At 41.4% G+C, this 23042-nt stretch overlaps 1 protein-coding gene across 8 annotated transcripts in view; it reads right to left on the bottom strand.

Moving 5' to 3' along the window:
* LOC104128097 (protein mono-ADP-ribosyltransferase PARP14) overlaps window positions 1–22189 on the bottom strand; it is a 24044-nt gene extending 1855 nt beyond the window's left edge. The window contains exons 1-18 of one of the 8 annotated variants that reach the window (XM_035896328.1): window positions 22169–22189; window positions 21933–22072; window positions 21808–21841; window positions 19332–19631; window positions 18480–18716; window positions 15205–17438; window positions 13297–13533; window positions 12822–13043; window positions 12295–12358; window positions 11178–11321; window positions 10442–10504; window positions 8488–8655; window positions 7020–7226; window positions 6326–6931; window positions 5645–5790; window positions 4163–4337; window positions 2394–2583; window positions 835–901 (exon numbers count right to left, since the gene is read on the bottom strand). In XM_035896328.1, coding sequence (XP_035752221.1) covers window positions 850–901; window positions 2394–2583; window positions 4163–4337; window positions 5645–5790; window positions 6326–6931; window positions 7020–7226; window positions 8488–8655; window positions 10442–10504; window positions 11178–11321; window positions 12295–12358; window positions 12822–13043; window positions 13297–13533; window positions 15205–17438; window positions 18480–18716; window positions 19332–19631; window positions 21808–21841; window positions 21933–22072; window position 22169 — 5220 coding nt within the window. In that variant the 5' untranslated portion in view covers window positions 22170–22189 and the 3' untranslated portion in view covers window positions 835–849. Of the gene's footprint in view, window positions 1–793; window positions 902–1843; window positions 2584–4162; window positions 4338–5644; window positions 5791–6325; window positions 6932–7019; window positions 7227–8487; window positions 8656–10441; window positions 10505–11177; window positions 11322–12294; window positions 12359–12821; window positions 13044–13296; window positions 13534–15204; window positions 17439–18479; window positions 18717–19331; window positions 19632–21807; window positions 21842–21932; window positions 22073–22168 lie in introns of those variants that run through there. The other 7 variants (XR_004842289.1, XM_035896331.1, XM_035896326.1 and 4 more) reach the window with 7 other exon arrangements.
* Between the last annotated feature and the right edge of the window lie 853 nt (window positions 22190–23042).

Genomic DNA, 23042 nt, shown 5'->3' with positions numbered 1-23042 from the left:
AAGGGCTGTCAAGCACTGGAAGGGGCTGCCCAGGGAAGTGGTGGAGTCCCCATCCCTGGAGGTATTTAAAAGACCGGTAGATGAGGTGCTTAGGGACATGGTTTAGTAGTGGACAGGTATGGTTGGACTTGATGATCCTAAAGGTCTTTTCCAACCTAAACAATTCTATGATTCAGTGCACCCCACGGGACTCTGGTTGCCTTGCCGCTATTAAAGCCAGTTTGGAGCTGGGGCGCCAGGTCCCCAGTTCAGCACGGCCCCTCCTTCTCTCCCTGAGACCGAGCTCCTTGTCCCTGGGAGCCCTGCGCCTTGAGGAGTTTGCTCCAGCCTGTGATTCTGAAATCCCCCTGCCTAGAAGCAAAGGTCCTCCTGTGGCCGGCCTCCTGTGGCCAACCCATCCCAGCACTCGAGTCCAGGGCCAGGATTTCATTTTTCATACACAACACGTCCCTTTTCCAGCTTCAGTCCACAAACGCTGTACAACAGAGTATCCCCAACTAGTAAAGAAACCTCTACCCACTGCCACCAGGGATAAAAAGTGGGTGGTTTTTGTAGTGCTTCATCGTGCAGCTCCTGCTGCTTTCCAAGGCATTCAATTATATGAAGGCCTTGCAAACAGAAAGCGGTGTGTCCCAGCTCACCTGGCAACTCGGTGACAGCAGGGGGAGAAGCCAGTGCACGCCCAGTACAATCAATTAAACCGGCTGCCCGAGTCCCACTGGCTGCTGCAGTGTTTCCACAATAAAGAAAAGCACCCAAAAAAAATGCGGAGAAGGGAAAAAAGCATCCTCACCTTTTCACAGGAAGCAAAATCTACTAAAGCAAGAGCAGGTTAAACTCTCTTTTGCTTTAAATGGGAATTTGGGCAGGACGTTCATCTGAAGCGTTGCACGGGCCTCTGCTGTGAGGAGCAGAAATTTTTTGTATTGCCACCTGCTACCTACAGATACTATAAGCACTCTTCCCCAGTGCAGGCAATGGGAACGTCACAGCAGGGTTTTAGGACATCCTGGCAGCTATCTGCAACACCGGTCCCCTGTGGACTACAGCAGAACAATTTCACCTGGAGTCTGTCTGTATGCACAAACCTCTCACACAGACAATGCAAAAAAACCAATTTTGTCTTCCAAGTCTGTTCAGCTTCTCACTTTATAGCATCACTGTAACATCACAATATTCAAATGTAAAGCGATGCTTCTGCTCGAAGTGTGTTCCTTTGTGTAAACAACGACTCAGTAATACGACGTAGCTGTTTGAAACTACTTTTAATAAAAACATATATGTGGCTTTTGATTGGCAGTTGTAAGATTATCACTGTAATTAAGTGTACAGCTTGCAAAGATGTACAAACACCATTATTTACTTGCTCTAAAGGCAAAGTGCATGTTCAATATTGGATTTTTTTTTCTTCAGGACTCAGCACCAACAAGGGTGAGTGGATGCCTGAGAATAACTGAAAACTCTACTGGCGAGAGAGGTTATGCTTCCAAGACAGAGTATTTTAAATAAATCCTCACAGCCAGCCAGCCACTTGGTGCTTTATGGTTGTTGTGGTTTAACCCAGCAGGCAGCTCAACACCACACAACCATTCACTCATTCCCCCCCAGCAGCTGACCTGCCCCCCCCCAGCCAATTTCCCCCCAGGTTTTTTCTTCAGTATGACGCCATGTTATGGAATACCCCTTTGGCTGGTTTGGGTCCTGGCTGTGTCCCCTCCCAGCTTCTTGTGTATCTCCAGCCTTCTCAGCCAGTAGAGCACGAGAAGCTGAAAAGTCCTTGACTTCGTGTAAGCACTGCTCAGCAACAACTAAAACATCAGTGTGTTTTCAACATTATTCTCATCCTAAATCCAAAACACAGCACTATGCCAGCTACTAGGAAGAAAATTAACTCTGTCCCGGCCAAAACCAGGACAATGGTGAATACTGGAAATACGAACATGCATAGATACACTGGCCTACCCTCCACCTCTTACTTCAGGCCACAGATAAGACAGAGCAGCTCCCTCTCCTACCAGTCCCCTCTGCCTTATGTAAGAAGAGGTCAGGGCTATTCTCACAGTTCTTGCCTACACTTCTGCATACCTGAATTTGAAATGTGAGTATTGAAATAACATGTTCTAAAGTATTTGCTTATCCTGGCCTCATTGTGTTGGTAAGTTGAAGACATTTAAATACATGGATAGAAAAATAACCACTTAGTTTAAGAAACCTAGATGTAAAGAAGAGTCAAGAATTGTTCTATTAATTCTCACATGTAAAAGGCACTAAAATTTTCCAGACTATTAAGAATATTCTACCTGAAAGTAATAAGGTATTCAGGATATGCCTGAATGTCATTAAATATGACAAACATTGTTGGCTTATTCATATTATCAACCACGCTGTCATACAGGTTATTGGGATCTTTTGGGTCTTTTTCTGGTGGCATGAATAGTCCTGGTTTCCCAGCACAGTACTGCCCAGTAAGAACCCGAGCCAAATACATATATCTTCTGCCATTCTTATCTTGTACGGAATAAGGATCCCGAGCAGAATAACTTGCATCAACAGCAAAGTAGGTTCCATTTCCCAGGACTGCAGCTGTTTGGAAATACAAAGTTTTCAAATATAGTTAGTGTTCTTATTCCCATAAGAATCTCTAAAGCTCTCCTGGTTTTTTTACTCTGCAGAAGTTATAAATTCTATCAGAATCAAATATGAATCCACTTAGATGTTAGGTAAGTATCAACACCCAGGATTTGTCTGCCCTTTCCTATGGGGAAAAGGGTTCACCTCTCTGTTTAGCCTGCAATCCATCAAACTGCAAATCTTTAGAGCCTTTTCAACTTAAACTGACTATATAATTGTAATTACAGTTTTCCAGTTACACTTCTCAGCAAGAAGTTAGGGGAATCACATTTCTTTGTCCGAGACAGATGATTTCTTTCTGACATTGGTAGAAAGCTGTTCAGGCCAGACAGGCCCTTCCTATCTGGCTGCTCAGATGTTTGGATATTTCTGCATGGCTATCCAGCCTGATAGAAGGGAAGAGTGCCTTTCCTATCATAAGTAGTGGCTGAGATGGAGAGGTGGACATCAATGCTCACAGAGAGAGCACATGGGGATCTAGAGCTCTTGCTTCCTGAGTAAATCCAACCTCCTGGCACTACCAAAGAGCAGGAAAGCAAGACTACATCTTTGGTCACGTTTTAAAACGGAACTATGGCTGCCATTTCTATCTGTGCACAGCCTGACACATTTTGTGTGTGTTTGGCTTAATTTTCTCAAGAAAATACCAACATAAGTACCTCTAGAGGATCCAGAGAGAAAAATGTGTACTTTTGGATCCTGACCACACTGAAGCGTCAACTAGATCTGAGTTAAGCTGTCCAACTTGCTCAAGATCAAGTCAGCCCTAGGCACGTACAATTATGTCTTAAGGACAAAAACATTAAGAACAGAAAGTAAGGACTTTTGAAGTAAGGTTGCAGGACCTCTAGGAGCAACTGGCAGCTCAATTCAACCCAAGTTCCACTTCTTTGGATACCATCCTTTATCTTTGCATGCTACCAAATAATAAACATAACAGGACTGTACTAGAGGAACTAGACAAGACAGTCTTTGAACTAACACACAAAGACTTTCTGCTAAATATTTAATAGTTATCCCTAACTAAGGGGAAGGATTAATTAATGAATTTCAACTTATTCCATTTGCATAAAAGTGGTAGGGGAGCGGGATCTTCTGATTGCTTGTGCTATCCTCATCTTCGGAGGCAACAGGAAAAGTATCTGCACCTCTACTTTGCTACCTGCCTTTGCCTAAGAAAAGAGGAGATACCAGCAGCTAGTGGTTGGTATCTCAGCTGAGGATGTTGAACAGCAGTCCTTGTTCCTTTCTGTAGGCAGATCATACAAAACATTTCTCAAAAGCTGCCCAGGCTTGATTTCAGAATAGGCAAGCTTTTTCTGATACCCTCCAGATGGTGGCATTTGTCAACAAGCGATTAACTGAACAGGCTAATTCCTCTGTCCATATAGATTGTGCCTTGGAGTTTTTTTTATTATTTGGTCCTCCAACTTTATTCAGTCTTCATGCTGTCCTGACAGCACTATAACATTGACATTCCCCAGCACCTCAAACATGTTTAGGAAATCAAATGCTTTGGATAAGGACTCACCATTCTTTCCAGCAAACCCACGATTAAATCCATTGTAGTTGATTGTGGTCAATGAGGATGCAACTGTCCCATGAAATAGCAACTTCTCATTATTTTGATTTTTATTCTTTTCACAGAGATGTTGTTTTTTTATTTGGTATGTCTTCCAGAGGAAGCGATTTTGTATTCTTTTAATCTGCAAAGTTACAAAATAGAACCAGTAGGGACCAATATGTATCATGGCAGGAAAGCATTAAAACCAACCCAAACTGAAAGAATGACAGTAATTTTCACTACACCCTGTTAATGTGTGGTTTGGGTTGGGGAATTGAATCTGTGAGCCTCCTGAAAAATCAGAAACCAAAGTAGCTTACAAGAGGTTTTCAAGCTTGGTAATTTTTGGCGTACATTTGTCTTGCCTACTATACCAGGTACACAGGCAATCATGGTAGCTGTGCGTTGCCATTTTTAGAAACAGGCTGTTGTACCACTGCTAGAGGCAATGATGTAAGATGCCTTCTGTACATCCTAATCATCTTTACTGATGATTTTCTCACTAAAGCGTAGGCTGTAGCAATAGCATTACACTGAATTTAAGCTTTTCCTCTAGATCTCAGCTTGGAAGTCAAAATTACTTCCTTTACTGTGTAGCTTAGCAACCTATAGGAAACTCTATAAAAATAAATTGGTGGGAAGATAGATGTTGCTAGCTTCCTATACCAACAATGCAAATATAGCTCAGGGGGAAACAGTGTATCTGTGCCAAAGTATAGTCTTAAAGGCACTGCTGTGACAGCTTCCATTTTCAATGGAAAAAACTTCATGTCATTACCTGATTTTTTCCATTGTACGCTACTATTTTGTTCTATTTGTGTCTTAGTGACCATGCTCATTGAATGTCATGATGGAAGAAAATTTTTCAAACACATATTCTCACTCTTCATTTAATTGTGTTTTCTCCTATCTGTCACTCCTCTTGATTCTGGATAATTGCATCTTCTCCCTGGCAATGAAGTCTCTGTGCACTGTGTCACAGACTTTTCAATAAGCAGAATCAAATCTTGACACCTTGGTTAAAACCAACTGGCTAGCCTGAAAGGCTCTGGGACTGACAGGGAAGAAGTAGTAAAATAGTAAAAAGCTTTATGGCCAGTCTGCAAGGACTTTGTATTTTCCTTTGTATTCTGAATGCGTTTGCTCATGCTTCCATTTCAATATAGAATTTCCTAATTGGAAATACCACATTAACTAGTGAGTACCACATTAGTTGAACATAGTCAGCCTGAAGACTGATGGTCACTGGTTTTGCATTATTAGAAAGCAGAAATGGCAGGGCAACTCTTAGGAAATTTGATTTGATTTATATCCACCCTATACAGTGCTGGGGAGACTGACATATGAAAGGTGTATTAGGTTGCAGATACCTTACAAACAAATATTTAGAAAGTGTATTAATGTTTTTAGCCCAAGAATTCTTTTTTTTCCCCCCCCATATGATTTCACCTTTTCTATGACAAAGTTGGGACAGGTTTTCTTAAATTTGTTCTGAACTTCCAGATATTCTGGATGTGATGGATTGAGATTCACCAGTTTGACCCATTTCCCTTGCATGTCTTCCCACTGCGCAGGGAGCTCTGTTGACTGCTGATCTGCAAAACAGAGACTGTATTATCATCACAGATATCTAGCTCAGTTTTTTAGGCATGTATTACAAACCAACTGCATATAGAGGGCTGAGAGGACAGTACCTTAACGCAATGCTTTATTCCAAGAATACTCTCTCTCTTCAATACATCACTGGCTCTGTAATGCACTATTAAGACTTTACATTTTCTCTAGTCTAGTTATCCCCCACTAAAACAAGGTTGAAAACCACAGAAGAATTTTACACGTCCTTCATATACCACTTCCTTTGTCAGACATAAGCATGGAATCTATGCTCACTAGTCACATATGTATGGGTAATATTTGTATTTGAAGGAGATGTTCTGATTTCAGTCATACCTGCCACTAATTATGAAACTAAAACTGCTGGCTATGGCATGCCCAGGGGACCGGGGCGGGGCGGGAAAGGAAAAAGCTACAGAATAGCTTACTAGTTTGGAATACCTGGTTTGCATTTATCAGAATTATTGTTCAGTAATCACTATTAAAGGGGGGTTTATTAACAAAGCTGTAATTTACCTTCATTCTTTGGCACACGTTGAATGGTTATAGTTTTTCCTTGGTCATCATTAGCCTGTAGAGTATTCAGATCCACCCTGTAGTTCTTCCTGTTAATTTTGACAGTAAGATCTGGTTTTTTAGCTATTTTGGCATCTTCCAGCTGCATATTTGTCAGTTTATCAAAAGCAACAAAGTTCTCGTTGCTCCCTGGATATCTCCATTCTACCAGGTTATAATAAAGTTCTGCCTTGAATTCTTCTTCTTTAGTATCCTTTATTTTTTGGATCATTTTTTTAATTTCCTCAGAAACAGTACAGACATCCCTGCTAATACCAGAAATTTTAATGCAAGGCGGGGAAGTTTTATTTTCAAGATGAATGGCAACACGATTTCTTCTCTGGAGATCTACCAAAGTGTTAATTTCCCTCTCATCAAAATTTTCAATTAGTTCATCTGAAATACTGGTTTCAAACTGTTCCTTTAAAATTAAATTCTTTATCCAAGACTCAGTTGCATCCACATTTTTCTGGCTTTCTCCACAAATTTGAAGTGTGGCTAAATCAACTTTCTCCTCCAAAACCACAGGCTTTTTCTTCCCAGTGGGTTTTTTTCCCCAAAAAAATGCTGTGAAGAAATATATTTTAACTATTAGTTTTAAATAAAAGATCTTTAGTTTGATGTGCCTATGCACATGGAAAACCCATCTACTTACATTTAAGCAGAGACATCCATGAATCCTTTGTGGATGAATCTGAGTCTTCTCTTTTCTTCATGCTTTCGTAAAAGTCTCTGAGCATATTTGCCTGGAAGATGACGATTTTAATTTTTTTCAAATGCTGTACTGATCTTTTGCTTGCAAATTCCTCTATAGCATCCAACATGTTATCAGCTACCTTTGCTGGACTCTGTTGTGCCTGACCTAAAGAAAAATAAAAGGCACATATCAGTGAACAGTACTTAAATCAAGGTGGCATCCAGAAAACAGGAACATGTCCCCAGCTCATACAACTTCTGTCCCTCTCTCTTCCCCCATTATGCTTTCTGGCCAAAGCCCCAGGCTTAGCATCAGCTTTACATGTAAGCCTGTGAGCTCCAGGAGTTTACACACTACACAAACCTGGGAAGCCCTTCTGGGATTCTCCCCTCCATTTACTTTGAGCACTTCAGCCTTAGCGTCCCTGATATTTTTAAACCACAAATTTACTAACTCTATTCCCATCTTTAGACCAGGTACAAAAATCAAGCCAAATCAAAATCAACAGAAGATTTTGACACAAGCCTAGCATATTTCAACATACAAACAGGAACATGGAGCTCAAAACAACTGCTCTCATTCCCCCACCATAAGCCTGAAGTGGAACCTAAAGCTTGTCCTGAAACATTGGTAGGACCTCTGCCAATCTCAGTCATGGCATCCCTTGGACAGCTGTCATGACATCTGCACACAGATGATATTGGCAGTCCAGGGGACCTGCTGTAACTATTACTGTGGAGTCCAAACACTGACCCATGCACCAGCTTCTACCCTAACCTGGCATGCTTCGCAAGGACCAGCTCACAGTTTCTTTTTCCAGTCAAGAGGAGCCCTGGTTTGAGAAGGATACCCTGCTTTCTTCAAGCCCTGCTCCCCAAAATAACCTGAAGCTTAAGCCAAATAAGCTAGCCTGCCTCTAGCCCTCCACTAGAGTGGGTAGGGTGAAACAAGACCTATAAAAGGTGTGAACTGCAGGTATCCTGTACCCAGCCCACAATTTCCGTAGTCAGCCAGGCAAGGTTTTGGTCTCAGGACAACTCCAGCTTTCTTTGCCTACAAACCCCAAGCCCAGCCCTTCTGTGGGGCTGAAATCCCAAAGCAAGGTCTATGGGATGTCTGAAGAAAGGTGCAGGATGGCCAGCTGAGATACACGGTCTGGTTTGGGGCAGAACATCTTTTATGGAGCAAAACCTTTTCCTTAGGTGTTCTTGCTCAGTTGATATTAACTGTAATATTTATACTTTAAAAGCAGCAGCATTTTTGAGGTGTGCAGGTGGTGTCTGAACCACAATGAACTTTCACAAATCACAGCTTACAGAGTTTCTTGTACAAGTCTACTGTTACCCATATCAGAGGTATTAACTTTGTCCCAGTTTCTGAACCACCCCCATCACAGCCTGCATTGCTTTCCCAAGAAAAAGCAAACCTGTTCCAATTGCTGGGAAGGCGACAGATTTGTACATGTTTAGCTCACATTCATGAAGGACTTTGGAAACCTGACTCTTCACGTTGTTATTATGAATCAAGTGGATGATCTTACTGCAGGACAGTTTTCCACCTTGTGTAGTAATAAAGCCACATTGAGACTGCTCAGCTGGAAAAGATAAAGAAGGAGACATAACATTTTCAAAGTGACTACCTCTTCTGATAAGACAGCCAATTGTGTTGATGCTAGAGTACACTGGAGTAATACATACTAGAAGAGAAGTGGAAAAAGTGGAAAGAAATCCACTGTGAGCTGTATTATCCTGGTTTTAGTTGATTCTGGTTTTCTCTGTAAGCAGTCTGATTGCAGAATTTCTTTGATAAAGTAATTCAAGTAATTGTGTGTTTTCTAATTCCCTGAGATCTCTGCTACAAAGTAGTATCCTATTAAGTACAACTTAAGAATTTATGTTGAATTTAAATACAGGTCACTTATTTAAAAGCATGCCAGTGGAATGTGCACAATTCAGATATATGAGAAATCCTTTCTTATGCCCCTTACTCCTTGAAACCTAAAACTGCAGAAGAGCTGAATAGTTAAAATAGTATCATTAGGATAATGATAATAGTATCATTAGGATAATGACCAGCTGATCCAAGAAGCATGGTATGGAATCTTTAAAAATATGTTTGTGTTTTTTCAGAGCACTCACGTTTGATAACAAACACCTCAAAATGGAGTCATATTGTGAGGATGAATGGATTGATGAACACAGGGTTACATACCACTTCACTGAGCACAAAGGTAGCGACTGACTGCAAGATGTTCTGCACGCACTGAGATCAGGCTGATGAACAGGAAAAGCCTGCAGTGCCAAGGGCTGGGAAAATATCCCAGAAACTCCATCTTGAAAGTTAATCGTGTATTTGTAAATATAAGCCCAGACTTGCCATTAGCTTTTAAAAGCCAGTCCTGAACATTGCTTATGCCAAAAGACAGCCTTCCGCCACTTAGTTCAGTTTCAGAACTTCAGCTCTCCTGTAGCTGACAATAGGCGAGCTTAAAAATTATGCTCAAGTCAATGGGACTGTTTTGTTCTTAAATCAGGAACATGCACGAGTAATTTCAGGGGTAAAGAACTTAAATCAGATTAATTTCCACGCATTTATTAGCATCAGAAAACCGTATCCATCTTCTGTTCAGCTGTGAAAAGAAAAATTCTCAGAGCAGGTGTCACAACAACAGGAGTTTTCAGAATTCCTAAAAGTGAAAGCTATTTTTTCAGATAAAGTAGTTGTCCTGGTTTTGGCTGGGATAGCGTTAGTTTTCTTCATAGTAGCTGGCATAGTGCTGTGTTTTGGACTTAGTACTACAGGAATGTTGATAACACACAAATGTTTTTAGTTGTTGCTAAGTAGTGCTCAGACTACTCAAGGACTTTTTGAGCTTCTCCTGCTCGGCCAGGTGCATAACAAGCTGGGAGTACAGCACAGCTAGGACAGCTAACCCAAACTGACCAAAGAGCTATTCCATACCATATAACATCATGCTCGGGGGGGGTTAGTCGGTTAGTCGGGGCGAGAGTGATGGCAGCTTCGGAGGGGCTGAGCATTCGTCAGCGGGTGGTGAGCAATTGCATTGTGCATCACTTGTTTGTATATTCTGTATATTCTCTTACCATTATTATTATTATTACTTTTTTTATTCTTTTCTCTTATTAAACTGTCTCTATCTCAACCCACGGGTCTTTTTTTTTTTTTTTCCCCCCGATTCTCTCCCCCATCCCACTGAGGGAGCTGGGGAGAGTGAATGAGCTGCATGGTGCTTAGTTGCCAGCTGGGTTAAACCACGACAGTAGTCTTACCATCAGAGCAGAGAATTATAAAACAACTTTAAGTTTTCAGAGAGAACAAAAAAATAATTTAATCAAACAAAATAGTATGCTTTCACATACCATATTGAGCACATTCTTCTTTTACCTGGGAACCAGCAGCATCCAGAATTGCTTTGAATACTCCTTAAATTATACCAGAAAAACATATGCGTTAATTAACTCAGTTTAGCTACTTCTACTCAAAACTCTACCCAACTTCTGTACTCTACAAACACCCCAAATTCTCATAGGGCAGGATCCCACAAAGTGAAGGGCAAAACCTTGCCAGTTCCTCCAAGTGCCCTCCATGACATACTGTACAGGCTGCAAAGAGAGCATTGCCTTCATTATTGATTAGAGATTATGAAGAATAACTCCTATTTCATCGTTTCACCAGCCAATAGGATGCCCCTAACTGAACTCTGATTGCTTTCAATTGTATTATGCTGTCCTTCAGGCTTGCAATTCACAACATCACCAAAGAATTACTTGGCTTACAGTGGAACATATTAAGACAAGAACAGTTTTGCAGAATTTATTTGATTGAAAAATTCCCTTTTCTTTGAGCATTTTTGTTTTTAAACAAGAAAAATCTGGTCAGATGCCTTCTGTTTGAGTAGTTTGGAAACTAAATGGAATATTTAGGACATGTGAAAAACCTGTTTAAGATCTGTTTCCTGATTAATCACAACTCACTCACTCTCATCTGAAAAATACTTCATAAAGGTTCCACATATGGACAACTCTTCTTCCCCCCCCCCAAAAAAAAAACCTATCACATATTTATCACTAAAGAGCTACATATTCAATACAATACCTGATGTGGCATCAAATGTTGCATTTGATACGCTCACAATAACTTCTGTATCCTCCTTGGTAATATCTCCACTAAGTATTTGAAGTGTAATAGAACCAATCTGCATTTCATGAACTCCTTCAGTTGAAACGGGACTAGTGAAACCTGAAAGGGAAAGAAAAACACCTCAAAACATTTATCCTCTGGTCTGGAGCATTATTTTCTTCTGTTGATGGAAATTTCAACTTATCCTTTTGAGGAATATGCTCTAGATCAGTTTGATGGACCTAGAGTCTCTGCCTCTCTCTTTACTCCATTTCTGAAAGCAGGAAGGCACAGTACTCTTCCCATTTAAATACTGTGAAAGCGAAACCATTTTTGTTCCTGTAAATTCACACAATATAATCCCAAGAGTCCTTTCTGAATTTATCTGGTCTGACCAGCTCTGTAGCAGAGCTTCCTGAGTTAAAACTTACAAGAAATGGGAGTATCCAGCTTAAGCACTGCCAGTAATGGGGATCCCATCACACCACTTTTGTATGTTATTTCATCTTTACCCTCACAGATATAAAACTGTTCCTTACTTCTAGTCTAAACTTATCTAATTCATATTTTATCTGCACACTCAACTTCATCTCACTGATACTCACAGCGACGGAGAAGAAAGAGCTACATATTCTTATGAACAAGCCTGTGCCATTGATGCAGTCCACTCATATGTTTTTGCCATTGTGTCACACTACTGTCAATTAATAAATGGAAAGGAAATTATCCATTCTGTGTATTGCGATATAGGAGATTAAAGGTACAGAAATACACGTCATTTACGGCTTGTTTGGCAAAGCGATACCATGTTCTTAAACCCTTTGAGTAGGACAAACTAACAGTTCTCCTATCAGGATACCCTCCTCCGTGTGGTAAGACTGGCCTCACTAAGAGATGAGCATGTCCTCAACAAAAATTCCTCTTTAACCTTTTTACAAATGGAGTTTAAGAACGCCAGTCTATTAGGAGGAAAAAAAACAAAAAATGCTCTGCATCTTGATGACATTTCATCTGTTTCCTGATACCTATAAAACCACTTTATAGCATTTACATTCTTCCCTGTATCCCACCTCCTGCCCCTACGCAAACTTACTTGACCATGGCACTGCAGCATTGCAACTTTCAGCTACCCTATGTTTTAGTTCAATGGTAAAAGCCTAAGAAGAGAAAAAAGGTACCAAAGATAGTATTTTAGAGTTTATATACCAAATATTTCTATAATTAACATTAACAGTCATGTAGCTCTTGCTAAACCACCCAACACATTTTACAGTCATGTTTAGGTATCATTAATAACGGTGGGAGCCTCAGTGTGGGCAGTGTGATAATAGATATAGTCTTTGCGTTGCCAGAACTCCTCTGTCAAAAGATAAGCGAGCATTCTACAGGTATTGACAGTGCCAGCAGCAAGGCCAATTTTGTCTGCAGCTTATGCTTGCAGAGAGTTTATATTTCAGAGATGCTGAGTGAGACAGCGGAGAGACATCCTACTGTCACCAGCCTACTGCAGTAAGAAAGTGCTAAATTATTCCCTTAAGAAAGCAGTACAACTAAAATATATTGTTAAGGTGTAACTAGACAAGTATGTAACATAGACGGCTCTCTCCTGAGAGGAACTACCTGAATGTTATCAATATCTTTTGGATTCAAGAAAAAGTGAACTTCCCGAAGAGTCTTCCGAGTGTGACTACTACTGAACTTGAATACCACATCGAACATTAACTTAGAAACAATCGTTTTAGGAAATCCAAATCCTCCAGTTGCAATAGCTGGGAAACTGATTGATTTCAGGCCAAGTTCTTCAGTTTTCTTCAAGCAGGAATCTATTATATCTTCTAGGATCTGTAAAACACAGTAAAGATTTTTTTTTTTTTTAAAAAAAACACAAACAAAAACAAGACATCATTTATATTAATTCCCTAGAGACTGGTATGAGGAAAAGGCTCTCAGTGCATCAAGGCATCTTTAAGGTCACTCAAACAGAAATAAATGGAATTGAGTCACCTAAGCTATTTCAGATCCTGAAACTTCAGAATAGGATCCCAAATAAATCTGTTCTCAAAATCAGTATTTTTTTTTAATAATTAAAATGTACCTTCTGGGCCTGTCCTCTTCCTTCATCCCACATAGGAAGTATGGCATGAAGCACAGAATTGCAGGACAGAGCATATCCTTTGGTGCAGACCACACTCCCTTGACAAGCAACCTGGTTTTGTTTTTCTTTGTCAAACTCTACTTGGAGCTCTGGTCCAGCCTTTTCTAGTAAGGCTCTGCAAAGAGGCCCCACACCAAACTTCAGATCTGTGCCAACACTGTTGACAATAACATCCGTCTGCAAGAAAATTACAATGAGAATATCTATAGCCAGACTTCAAGTGAAAATACGCATCAAGATTAATAGCACTACCAAAGCAACACCCAGCACGAAAACCCAGATGCCAACAGAGAAATAACCTGATTTTGGGCACAGCTTCTGCATACTGAGTATTCCTAGACTTGTAGGAAATCTACAATAGGCAGCATCAAACCCACTGTGAGTACCCACACCACAGATATCTATGTGTCAGCAGGTCTTCCATCCATCCACCCATCCCACACACCCACCCAGGCAGAGCTGTCAAGCCCTCAATGGAGGCGAGGCTGTGACTTGCCTTGTCCTGAGCAGACACCAGTGCCTGGGCAAGTGAAGTAAACCCAACCTCTGCAGTCTGCCTCATCCCCTCTCCCCAGACCCAGCCCTTCCTACATTTCCTTGTGAAGAACTGCTGCAGCATTGCTCCTTCTTCTCTAGCACCATAACAGAATGCAAAATATATGTTCTGTGTAAGGTACACGTAATGTAGAAAGTTTAATGTCCCTTTCCTCCTTTTCACTGAAGTGGGATTATTGACACCTTATCAGAAAAGCAGCACCTTGTTTTGGTGCAGGACGTGAAGGGAAATTGTTGTGCTCTCATGAAGTAAAACAGGCAAAGCCCCAAAGTCAGGTGTTTGCTTTGCTTTTTTTCCACTGGAAATGTTTTAATTATAAAGTATTTTAAATGCATGTCATATTGAGGTGGTTTTTTTACACCTAGCCTTGCTCTTTTATTGGAATAGGCTTTTACAGGCACCAAAATGACAACTGTAGCAACTAATATTGAAACAACAGTAATGATAATTTGGAGATATTTTAAATGCCCAAAGTATAAAAATCAGGGGCTGTTGAAAAAAAGGGAAATTTATAGAGGCACTTTGCATCACTGAAGAAAAAAAATCAAAGTATAAAAATCAGGGGCTGTTGAAAAAAAGAGAAATTTATAAAGAGGCACTTTGCATCACTGAAGAAAAAAAAAAATGGAAAAGAAACTGTCAGAGGTGTAAATTGAGTCTTGATAGTCTAGATGAGTAGTAGTTAAACTCTTCGTTAGCAGAAAGAATGAAAAAAAAATGGGGGGGAAAAAAAAAGTAAGTAGAATCAGGTCTAGACTTCGACAAAACAATCCAAGCATGCACTTTTCTACGGGGTTGCTTTTCTAGAGCCCAGAACTTCTTCACAGAGTGTGTTTTTAATCCATCCAAAGAGAAGGGAACTAAAAAAAATAAGCTACATCCTCCCTGTTAGCATGACTCGCAACAGCAGCCCAGAAAGGTGCTGATTTCCCCCAATATCCAACCTGGATAGCTACAGAACATATAAATACTTTTAGAACGTATTTCCCTTTTAGAAAAAAAAGCAAACTGTTTTACACGTTGACATTAGACCTTGAGAACAAATAAAACCTAGCTGGGGACAAAACATCCTGACATTCACAGTTGCCCACCAGAAATGGCTGCAGAGTGACAGAACCCAACCTGAAATCCATCAGTTTTGTAAGCTTGCATCCTTGTTTAGCTAGCACATAGCCGTTGTTTTCTTGTGTAACAATTGCCTTGTAAAACAATATAACCTACTGTCCTTCCTTTCTTATTTCAAGAAGATTTTCACATCAAGTTAAAGAGGAAGTGGAAAATAAAAGACCTACCGTGGCTTCCTGAATGTTTTTCTCATCTACATAGATGTGAAGTCCTTCACTTGTTGTAACCATTCCTGAGCACGGCATCAGCGTTACTGGGGAGGGTACTTTAACTGCAAACATATTTTTCACTGTGTCTGTCAGAACCTGAACTGTTTCTTCTGCGTCATCCACAAGATGAACCTCCTTCAAGCTGCTATCCCCCACCGATTCTTCCAAGGTCTCCTTGACGGAGGATACAATTGAATACGTACACAGTTCCAGTGGGAAGCCAAAAATCCCTCCACTTATAGCAGGCAGAGCTATGGAACGATGATTGTATGTTTCAGCTAGTTGCAGACTTTTCTTCACTGTCTTTCTCAACAAGCACACACACTTTTCTGCTTCATCCTTCCTCCACCTGGGCCCAACAGCATGAATGACGTTCTTGCAGGGGAGGTTCCCAGCGCCCGTGATAACTGCGCACCCAGGCTGTAAACTCCCGTTCTTCCTCACCAGCTCGTCACACTCCTGTTGCAGCTCTGGACCAGCCACTTTTAACAGCGCCCCAGCAAGGCCACCACTGTGATTTAGGTCTTCATTAGATGCATTTACCACAACATCAACTGGATGAGTGCACAAGTTACCTTTATACACTGCTACTACAACTCCGCCTGGCAGCATTTTCTTGTAGCAGAGCTTTTCTTTGTCTTTATCACCAACATTTTCCCCCTTCTGTTGTTTTTGTTGCTGTTGTTCTTCTCCCAGCCTAATCAAACAGCTAAATTTCTGCTTTGCCTCAACAACATATGAATCATTCCTCTCAGCGAAGAAGTCTTTGGCTCCCGGTTTATCAATTAGCACAATTTTCGAGTAAAGGGATGAGAGAATTTTTTCAAACGTGGCGACTGCTTTTAGCATTTCTGCTCTTGGTCCACTCAGGGAAATACATGGTGTCTTGGTGTCAAAATGTACTGTCACACCTTTCTTCCTCAATTCAAGATAAACATCAGATTTTTCCTTCTCTACAAACTGCACTACCACCGCTGATTTAGCTGGGATTACTTTTTCCATGGGTGTGTTTCTATCTATAAATTGGTTAAGTTTCTGATAAACTTCTGCTACAGCTGTAGAAAAGCCAGCAATAATCACTTTATTTTCTTTTCTAGCAGATTCATCAATGACTACAGTTTCCTGGGAAGAATTGTACTCCTTACGCAAGGAGGCAAGAAGACTCCTCCACTGCTCCTTTTTAAGGACCTCACCATCCTCCACGTCGATGCACTTATATTCTAAGCATGTCTTTATTTGCTTTTCTGCTTCTAAAACATCTTTGGGAACACATCCAAATAGCAACACAGTATCATCCTCAAGCTCATAAAAAGCATTAATTTTTTTCCTAGTGAATAATATCTCTGACATTGTTTTATTATCTACATGCTGTAGATAGCAGAAAACTTGGGGATCAACGGTAATTGATGTACATGGCATGTTCAATACCTTTTCCAGTAAGGCAGCTTTGATTTTATATACTTCCGCAGGTAATCCACACAACTGAACAGTTTTTTTTGTGTCATCATAACAGATCTTTAAGCATGGACATTCTTTGTGAATATTCTCTTCTAGCCCAGAATTGTGTAGAATGGCATACTTCCCTGGGATCACTGACACGGAAATCTCTATGCTTTGTTTTTCCCTTTCACTTTGCTTCATGACTTTTTCCATGCATTCCCTCACTTCTTTCTCTGCACTGTCCACTGCTGCTCTGTTGCCTGCAATCACCACCATATCCTTAGAAATATCAGTTATGATCAAAGCAACATCTTTCACCAATCTGTTTTTCACGTCTTCCCAATCCACTGACGTGACTTTACATTTTATAGCTATGTAGTGTGACATGATACGCGAGAACTCAATAGAAGCATCTTGCTTCCATGTCTTGATCAACTTAATCAGTGGCTTCTTCTGCTCAGAGAGAGATGACGATGGGTACAACATAATTTCTGGGTGCTCACAGTCCATCTGTGGCCATTTTAGCTCGCAATGGCAAATTGCCATTTCCTGGTTTATGTCTTGGATCAATTTAGCCTGCCTTTGTAAAAACTGCCAGACATATGGATCTAGCGGTACCCCAATGGGGTCTGGCATCTTGATAGTTGGTCTTTCTTTTCCATAGAGGACTGTTCCCAGGGAGTGGTAATACGGATGCACAGAAATCGGTGTCTGTTCCATTAAATGCTGCTTTTCCAAGACAGTGTGTAGATCTAAAAGTTAGTGCACACACATACAAACACATATATGCCATTAACTTCAAGTCAAGAAAATTACTCTGTTCTTAGAGCTATTACATTGAATAACCTTTTTTTTTCCCTTCTCATTTGAAAGAGCTATTTTTGCGTCTTTCTGATTTCCAAACTGCTCTGTAGGGGACAAGATAAGAAGCTTGGCTCTAACTAGTTTGGTAAATATGCTTGTGCCTGTATTTTCCTGTGCAGCTACACCTTGCTTTCATTTCCTTGGGAAACCCCACCACAGAGCAGGGCCATATCAAGGTACTACTATGAAATGCTCCTTACTCTCAACTTAAAATAAAACTCTTTGTGCCACTGCACTTCTTTTTTTTTTTTTTTCCATATCAGTTGGAAGGGGGAAAGGAAAGGAATTATAATGTTGGCAGGGACTTAAAACCACGTTGCAATGATCCAAATTACATATTAATGTACAAAATATTCTTAAGCAGATTCTGAGAGTCAGAAGAAAAACAATCACCTGGCAGATATCTTTAATTAAAAGTGAAGTAATTTACTAAGCCAGGAGCCTCCTAACACAGAGATATTTACCAGAGGTTGTGCTGGCACAAAAACAGGACAGTTGATTTGACACAAGGAATAGTAACAAGATTGTTCTTTAGCTCTGTTCTTCCCTGATAATGAACCTATTTGACCTTAATTAGTTTCTGAAAGCTAACTGTGTAAGCTGAGGTCACTGACAGATCCCGCGTCTTCCACCCATAAGTACAATTACTGTTGTATTGCAGATAAAAAACCTTGGTAAATGGGGAAAACACATCAGTGGGAACAACCCACGCACAGAGCAGAACCTTTAGTAACATAAAAAACCAGAGAGATTCTGAAACCCCAGACATGCAGCAGTTATTTCTAAATCCAGAGCACTTCCCAGGAACAGGACAGTGTACACTGGTTTTAGCAAAAGCAAGCCAAGCTTCACCTAATGCCCAGATTGTGGTAATTTTCTTTCAGGTCCTCCGCCTGGGAGCACTTTGGTCAGGCGAAGGACAGCGTTACCTTTGTGATCACAGAAAGTAACGATGGCTGAGTTCTCCTCGGGGAACAGCTGGACGTCTGACACTGGCCCCCCTCCATTCCGTGCATTCTCAAAGTAAATGGTGATGTAGTCTGTGGAAACGCTGTCCGGCAAATTTTCAGCCTTGATGCTCTGGGTCAATTCAAGAACCCTGGCAGTCACTTTGAATTTTTTAACTCTCTTGTTTTGTGAACATTTTTTGACAAATTCTTCAGTATCTGTAAACAGAAGAGCAGTGCAAACTGACCATGTTTTCCTGGGTCATTATCAGCCCTGGCTATCCCTTCTGGCAGAAAAATGAGCCGAGTCTACTTCTCCCTGTATTCGGAGCAAAACAGTCTTTGGTGCCAAGCAACTCTGTGTTTGGGGAGAAGAAAAAAAAAGAAAAAGAAAATGCACACTGCCACGTTACTCTCTGCTATTCACTACTACTATGTCTCTGTTCGCCTCTTATTCATCCCTTGTATAAACTAAGCACTTCTCACTGTTTCACTGCCTTCTCCACTGGAGACTTTCTATACTTCAGTAATTTGCAGAACTCATCTTCACACTCAGACCACTTCTAATTGCCCTCCATCTCACCCAAAATAAGATAGAGACAACGAAACATTCTCATCCAATTTCAGTTAATGAAGATGCCACCGTTTTCTTTTTTCAGTGGATCACAAGCATTTTCATGGAGATGTATATAAGACTTACATCTTTCTTGAGAGACTACAGTCCAGGTACTTTTTTAAAACTGTCTGAGCCTCTAGTGGGAGAGGAGTCAAGCTCTGAAAGCCATTACTCATACACAGACATGGAAATAAACGATGATGTTCACTCTGTCTTACCGATACTTTTTATAAAAGTAGCTACGGCAACATTTATTTCAGGTATCACTTCCACAGTGAAGTCGTCATCTACCACCAGGCCGCTGATGTTCTCCAAGAGCATACATAAGCATTTTGGACTGCATCCTTGTATGTTTTCAAACACCACCGAAGGTGAGGTCTCTGTGGACTTTATTGCAATGTTCTCCGCAGAGCCAGCTTCCTCCTGGTGTTCACTGTTCGGAACAAAACTCTCTGCTTTCTGCAAGGTTTCTTCAACAGAAAGAAAAGTAAGCTGCATGACATATTGGTACACATTTCTGGAATAAACAGATTTTGCTTACCCTTTCTCTTCTTTTCCTTCCCCAGAAAAGAGACCATCTGACCAATCAAATACTGCGGGTTGCCCTGGGACATTTTGCGATCCAAAACAGCGCAGATATGATATTCTGTGGGGCTGCAGGCAGCTTCTTTGGTGGCACAAAAATAGCCATGCATAAACAAGTCCAAGGTCACTGGTTTGTCACCGGGTTGGAGACATAAATAAAATAAAACCCATTGAGATAACTGGCCACAGCTGCTCAGGGGTTGGTAAGGGTTGCGAGAGACACCGCAGCCTCTGCATCTGTTTCTTAGCCCAGGTGCAGGCATAACAAGCCTGAACATCGCTCAGGACATCCGCAGGCACCATAGGCCACCAGTAGCTCTGCAGGACTTGATGCAAAGCCTCCTGATGACCACCGTGCCTTGCCATCAGTGTGGCATAACAGCGCTGAATGACCCATGCACACAGAAGGCTGGTGGGGATGCAATAAAATTTTGCAGATAGAAAACATAACAGGGGTGCGCACCGAGTACCCCAGGAGTCCAGTGGCTGCCAGAGGAAGGCACATCTCCAGCTTTGCAGAAGAGGGTGGAGGCAGGAGAGTACCTCCAAATGGGAACAACATGCTCCTCCATGTGCCCAAGTAAACTGAAAGTGTCACCCAGGTATGTGGTGACAGAACTGCCCAAAAAGCCATGGAGAACGGTGGTCACAGAGCGTTGCAAGGCGGCGGGGGACTGGCACAGGCCAAAGGGCACCCCAGGGTAATCTTGAAGGCTGCATTCACAAAGGCAGCTCTCTCCTCTTTGCCCAACCAACACAAGCAGGGGAGACAACACCCTCTCAGTTTGGTAAACCAGCACACCCCTGCACCATGGAGGGGAGACAAGCACCAAATGAAACCCTAGCACTCACCACCCTCAGCGTAAACCTCCAGGGCCACCACCACTGGCCCCATGGCAGAGGACAGGTACAACTGAAGGGAGAGGAGCTTGGTGGTGCAGTTGTACACCAGACGTGGGCTGCGTGTCTCTGCTTGCTTTTGCTCAGCAACACCCAAGAATCCCTGAATCCTGGGGCAGCACCCAACAGGCCGGCCATGGGGGTAGCCCCAAGGAGAGAGACAGAGATGCAGGGTGGGAAACTGGAGCAGGCAGCAGCACACACAGGCTGGCTCTGCCTGCTCGATGGGTTTACGAGCTCACCTGAGGTACAACAACAACTGATACCAAACCCATAACATCTACAGAAGACAGCTGCTTTTGAAAGCCTACTGACATAAGCCTGACAAGAAGAAAACAAAAGAAATAACTGCAGAAGCTACAGCTCTACAGATGCTAGTTGTTAAATTTCTACATCACCGACAGGAATCATCTGCTCTATTATGTTCAATGAAGAAAGTACACAAAAAGCCCAAACTGAAAGCTAGGCTGACCCAACAAAGCAATTAAAGGCAGCATTTGGAGATTTTCAGGGTCCCCTCTAGTATAACTAAAAAAAAGCAGATGACAACTTTGAGTAACTAATTTTGAAAGGAGGAAAACCATACAAAATGGCACCAAGCAAGACTTCATACAGAAAGGAAAAGATACAGGGGTAATCACTGAAGAACTTCCTGATTAACTGGTCTGTCTTGGGGCTGAGTGGTTCCTCTTCAGGGATGTGGGTGTGCAGCAGTGTTTTCTAGATCGATTTGTGAATCATGAAGCTTAGCAGAACATTGCTGAAAGAGGACCTACCCAAAGTCACTGAGGTACTGGGGAGATGCACCACCTGCCTTAACAGACTCTCCTAACCGTAGGGAGCACAAAGACACCAGGCCTGGGATTAAGACCTTTAATCTAGGTGCTTCTACGTAAATCTTATCTTAGAGCAGTTATGCAGGATAAGGGAACTAAATCCCTCTCTGGAGATGCTCCTCTGCTTAAAAAGGCTATTTTAGAAGCTAAAACCAGGTGCATGGTCTAAGTCTGTCAAGGTGAACCCCATCCTTGATGATCAAGTCTATAGTGTCCCTGGCCAGACATCTTTCCCTGTATCACCTGAGTCAGGCTGCCAAACTCAGAAACGTTCAGCAGAACTCCCCACAGAACTGGAACTGCGTGTGGAGAAAAGCACCAACGTTTTAGTTTTATGAAGATTCAGCACACAGAGCGATGGATAACATTTTACCTTTTGTTTGAAGATTGCTCACGGCATCCAGAGGCTAAAATAAAATGAAAGTAAAATATCAGTGACTGATTTGACACTCTCACCACAATTTCAAAACTCTGGTTAGGACTACAATTTTTATTCACCTTTGTAGGGACTGGTTTTTCTTCACATGCCTCCTCTTCAGCAGCTAGTGCTGTTTCAGGCTCTGTGACAGTCAATTTCAATTCTCCTTTTTCTCCCAAATACAGCTTATGAGACTGTCTCTCAAGAACTCGTTGCTTCACTAAATAAAACAAAAAATAAACTAGTGACAATCTGCACAGAAATACAACTTCAAATTACACAGCACTTTTCCACCATTACATTAGGACACATGTACTGTCCCACAAAATGAAAGACCTTTAAACTCATCATGCTAACACAGCATGCATGAGGCCTTCCTCCTGAAAAGAGACGGAAGAACAGCAGAGGATGTTATTTCTGAAAAAAAAAAAAAAAAAAAAACCCCAAGCCAACAAAACCAAGCCAACCCACTAGAGATGCAAAGCTCAGCTCCACCACACATTTCCTGGCTGGTGTCCAGCAGGAAGCCCCACGCTGCAGCACAAGGACCCCAGTACCAGCCCCACACCTTGCACACCCTCTTCCAGGGCCAAAATGGCTTGGGACTGTATGTCCTGAACTTACCATCTGGGCAAGTCAGCAAGTGGCAAACATGAGAAGACAGAAGAAAAAAAAGCATCTATACATGTGTTTATGCACATACATGTACATGCATGTATATGTATACATTTAAAACAACTGCAGCTAAATGCTGGCCCACCTCGCTGCAAGTTTATATCAATAAGTGCACATTATATATGTCATATTTTTAACATATACCTGTAACTACATATACTAAGTCATATTAACATAAGCTTTATTATTTCAAGCACAATCTCAAGACTTCTACTATGCATCAAAACTAATATATATGTCCATACACCTGGTAGGCTATATTTATTAAGTTACAGCCTAGAGTTATTCAAAATGCAATCTAGAGGCTAGCACTAAGCACTGAAGCATATATATAGGTATATCACATATGGCACATTATGGGATGTATATGATGTATTATATACTATTCGTTTGTCTATTACATACCAGACAGTATATCTTACAGCTCATACAATAATTAAGTCAGTATATATATTTTAACTTGCAGAAAGCTGTGGGTTACAACCGGCAGCAGCTCACTTCCGTGGGGCGCTGGG

Source organism: Egretta garzetta, unplaced genomic scaffold (assembly GCF_000687185.1).
Source record: "Egretta garzetta isolate BGI_Z169 unplaced genomic scaffold, ASM68718v1 scaffold326, whole genome shotgun sequence".
Taxonomy (NCBI): Eukaryota; Metazoa; Chordata; class Aves; order Pelecaniformes; family Ardeidae; genus Egretta; species Egretta garzetta.
Note: the sequence above shows the minus strand (reverse complement) of the source record. Positions and strands in the feature narration are given on the sequence as shown.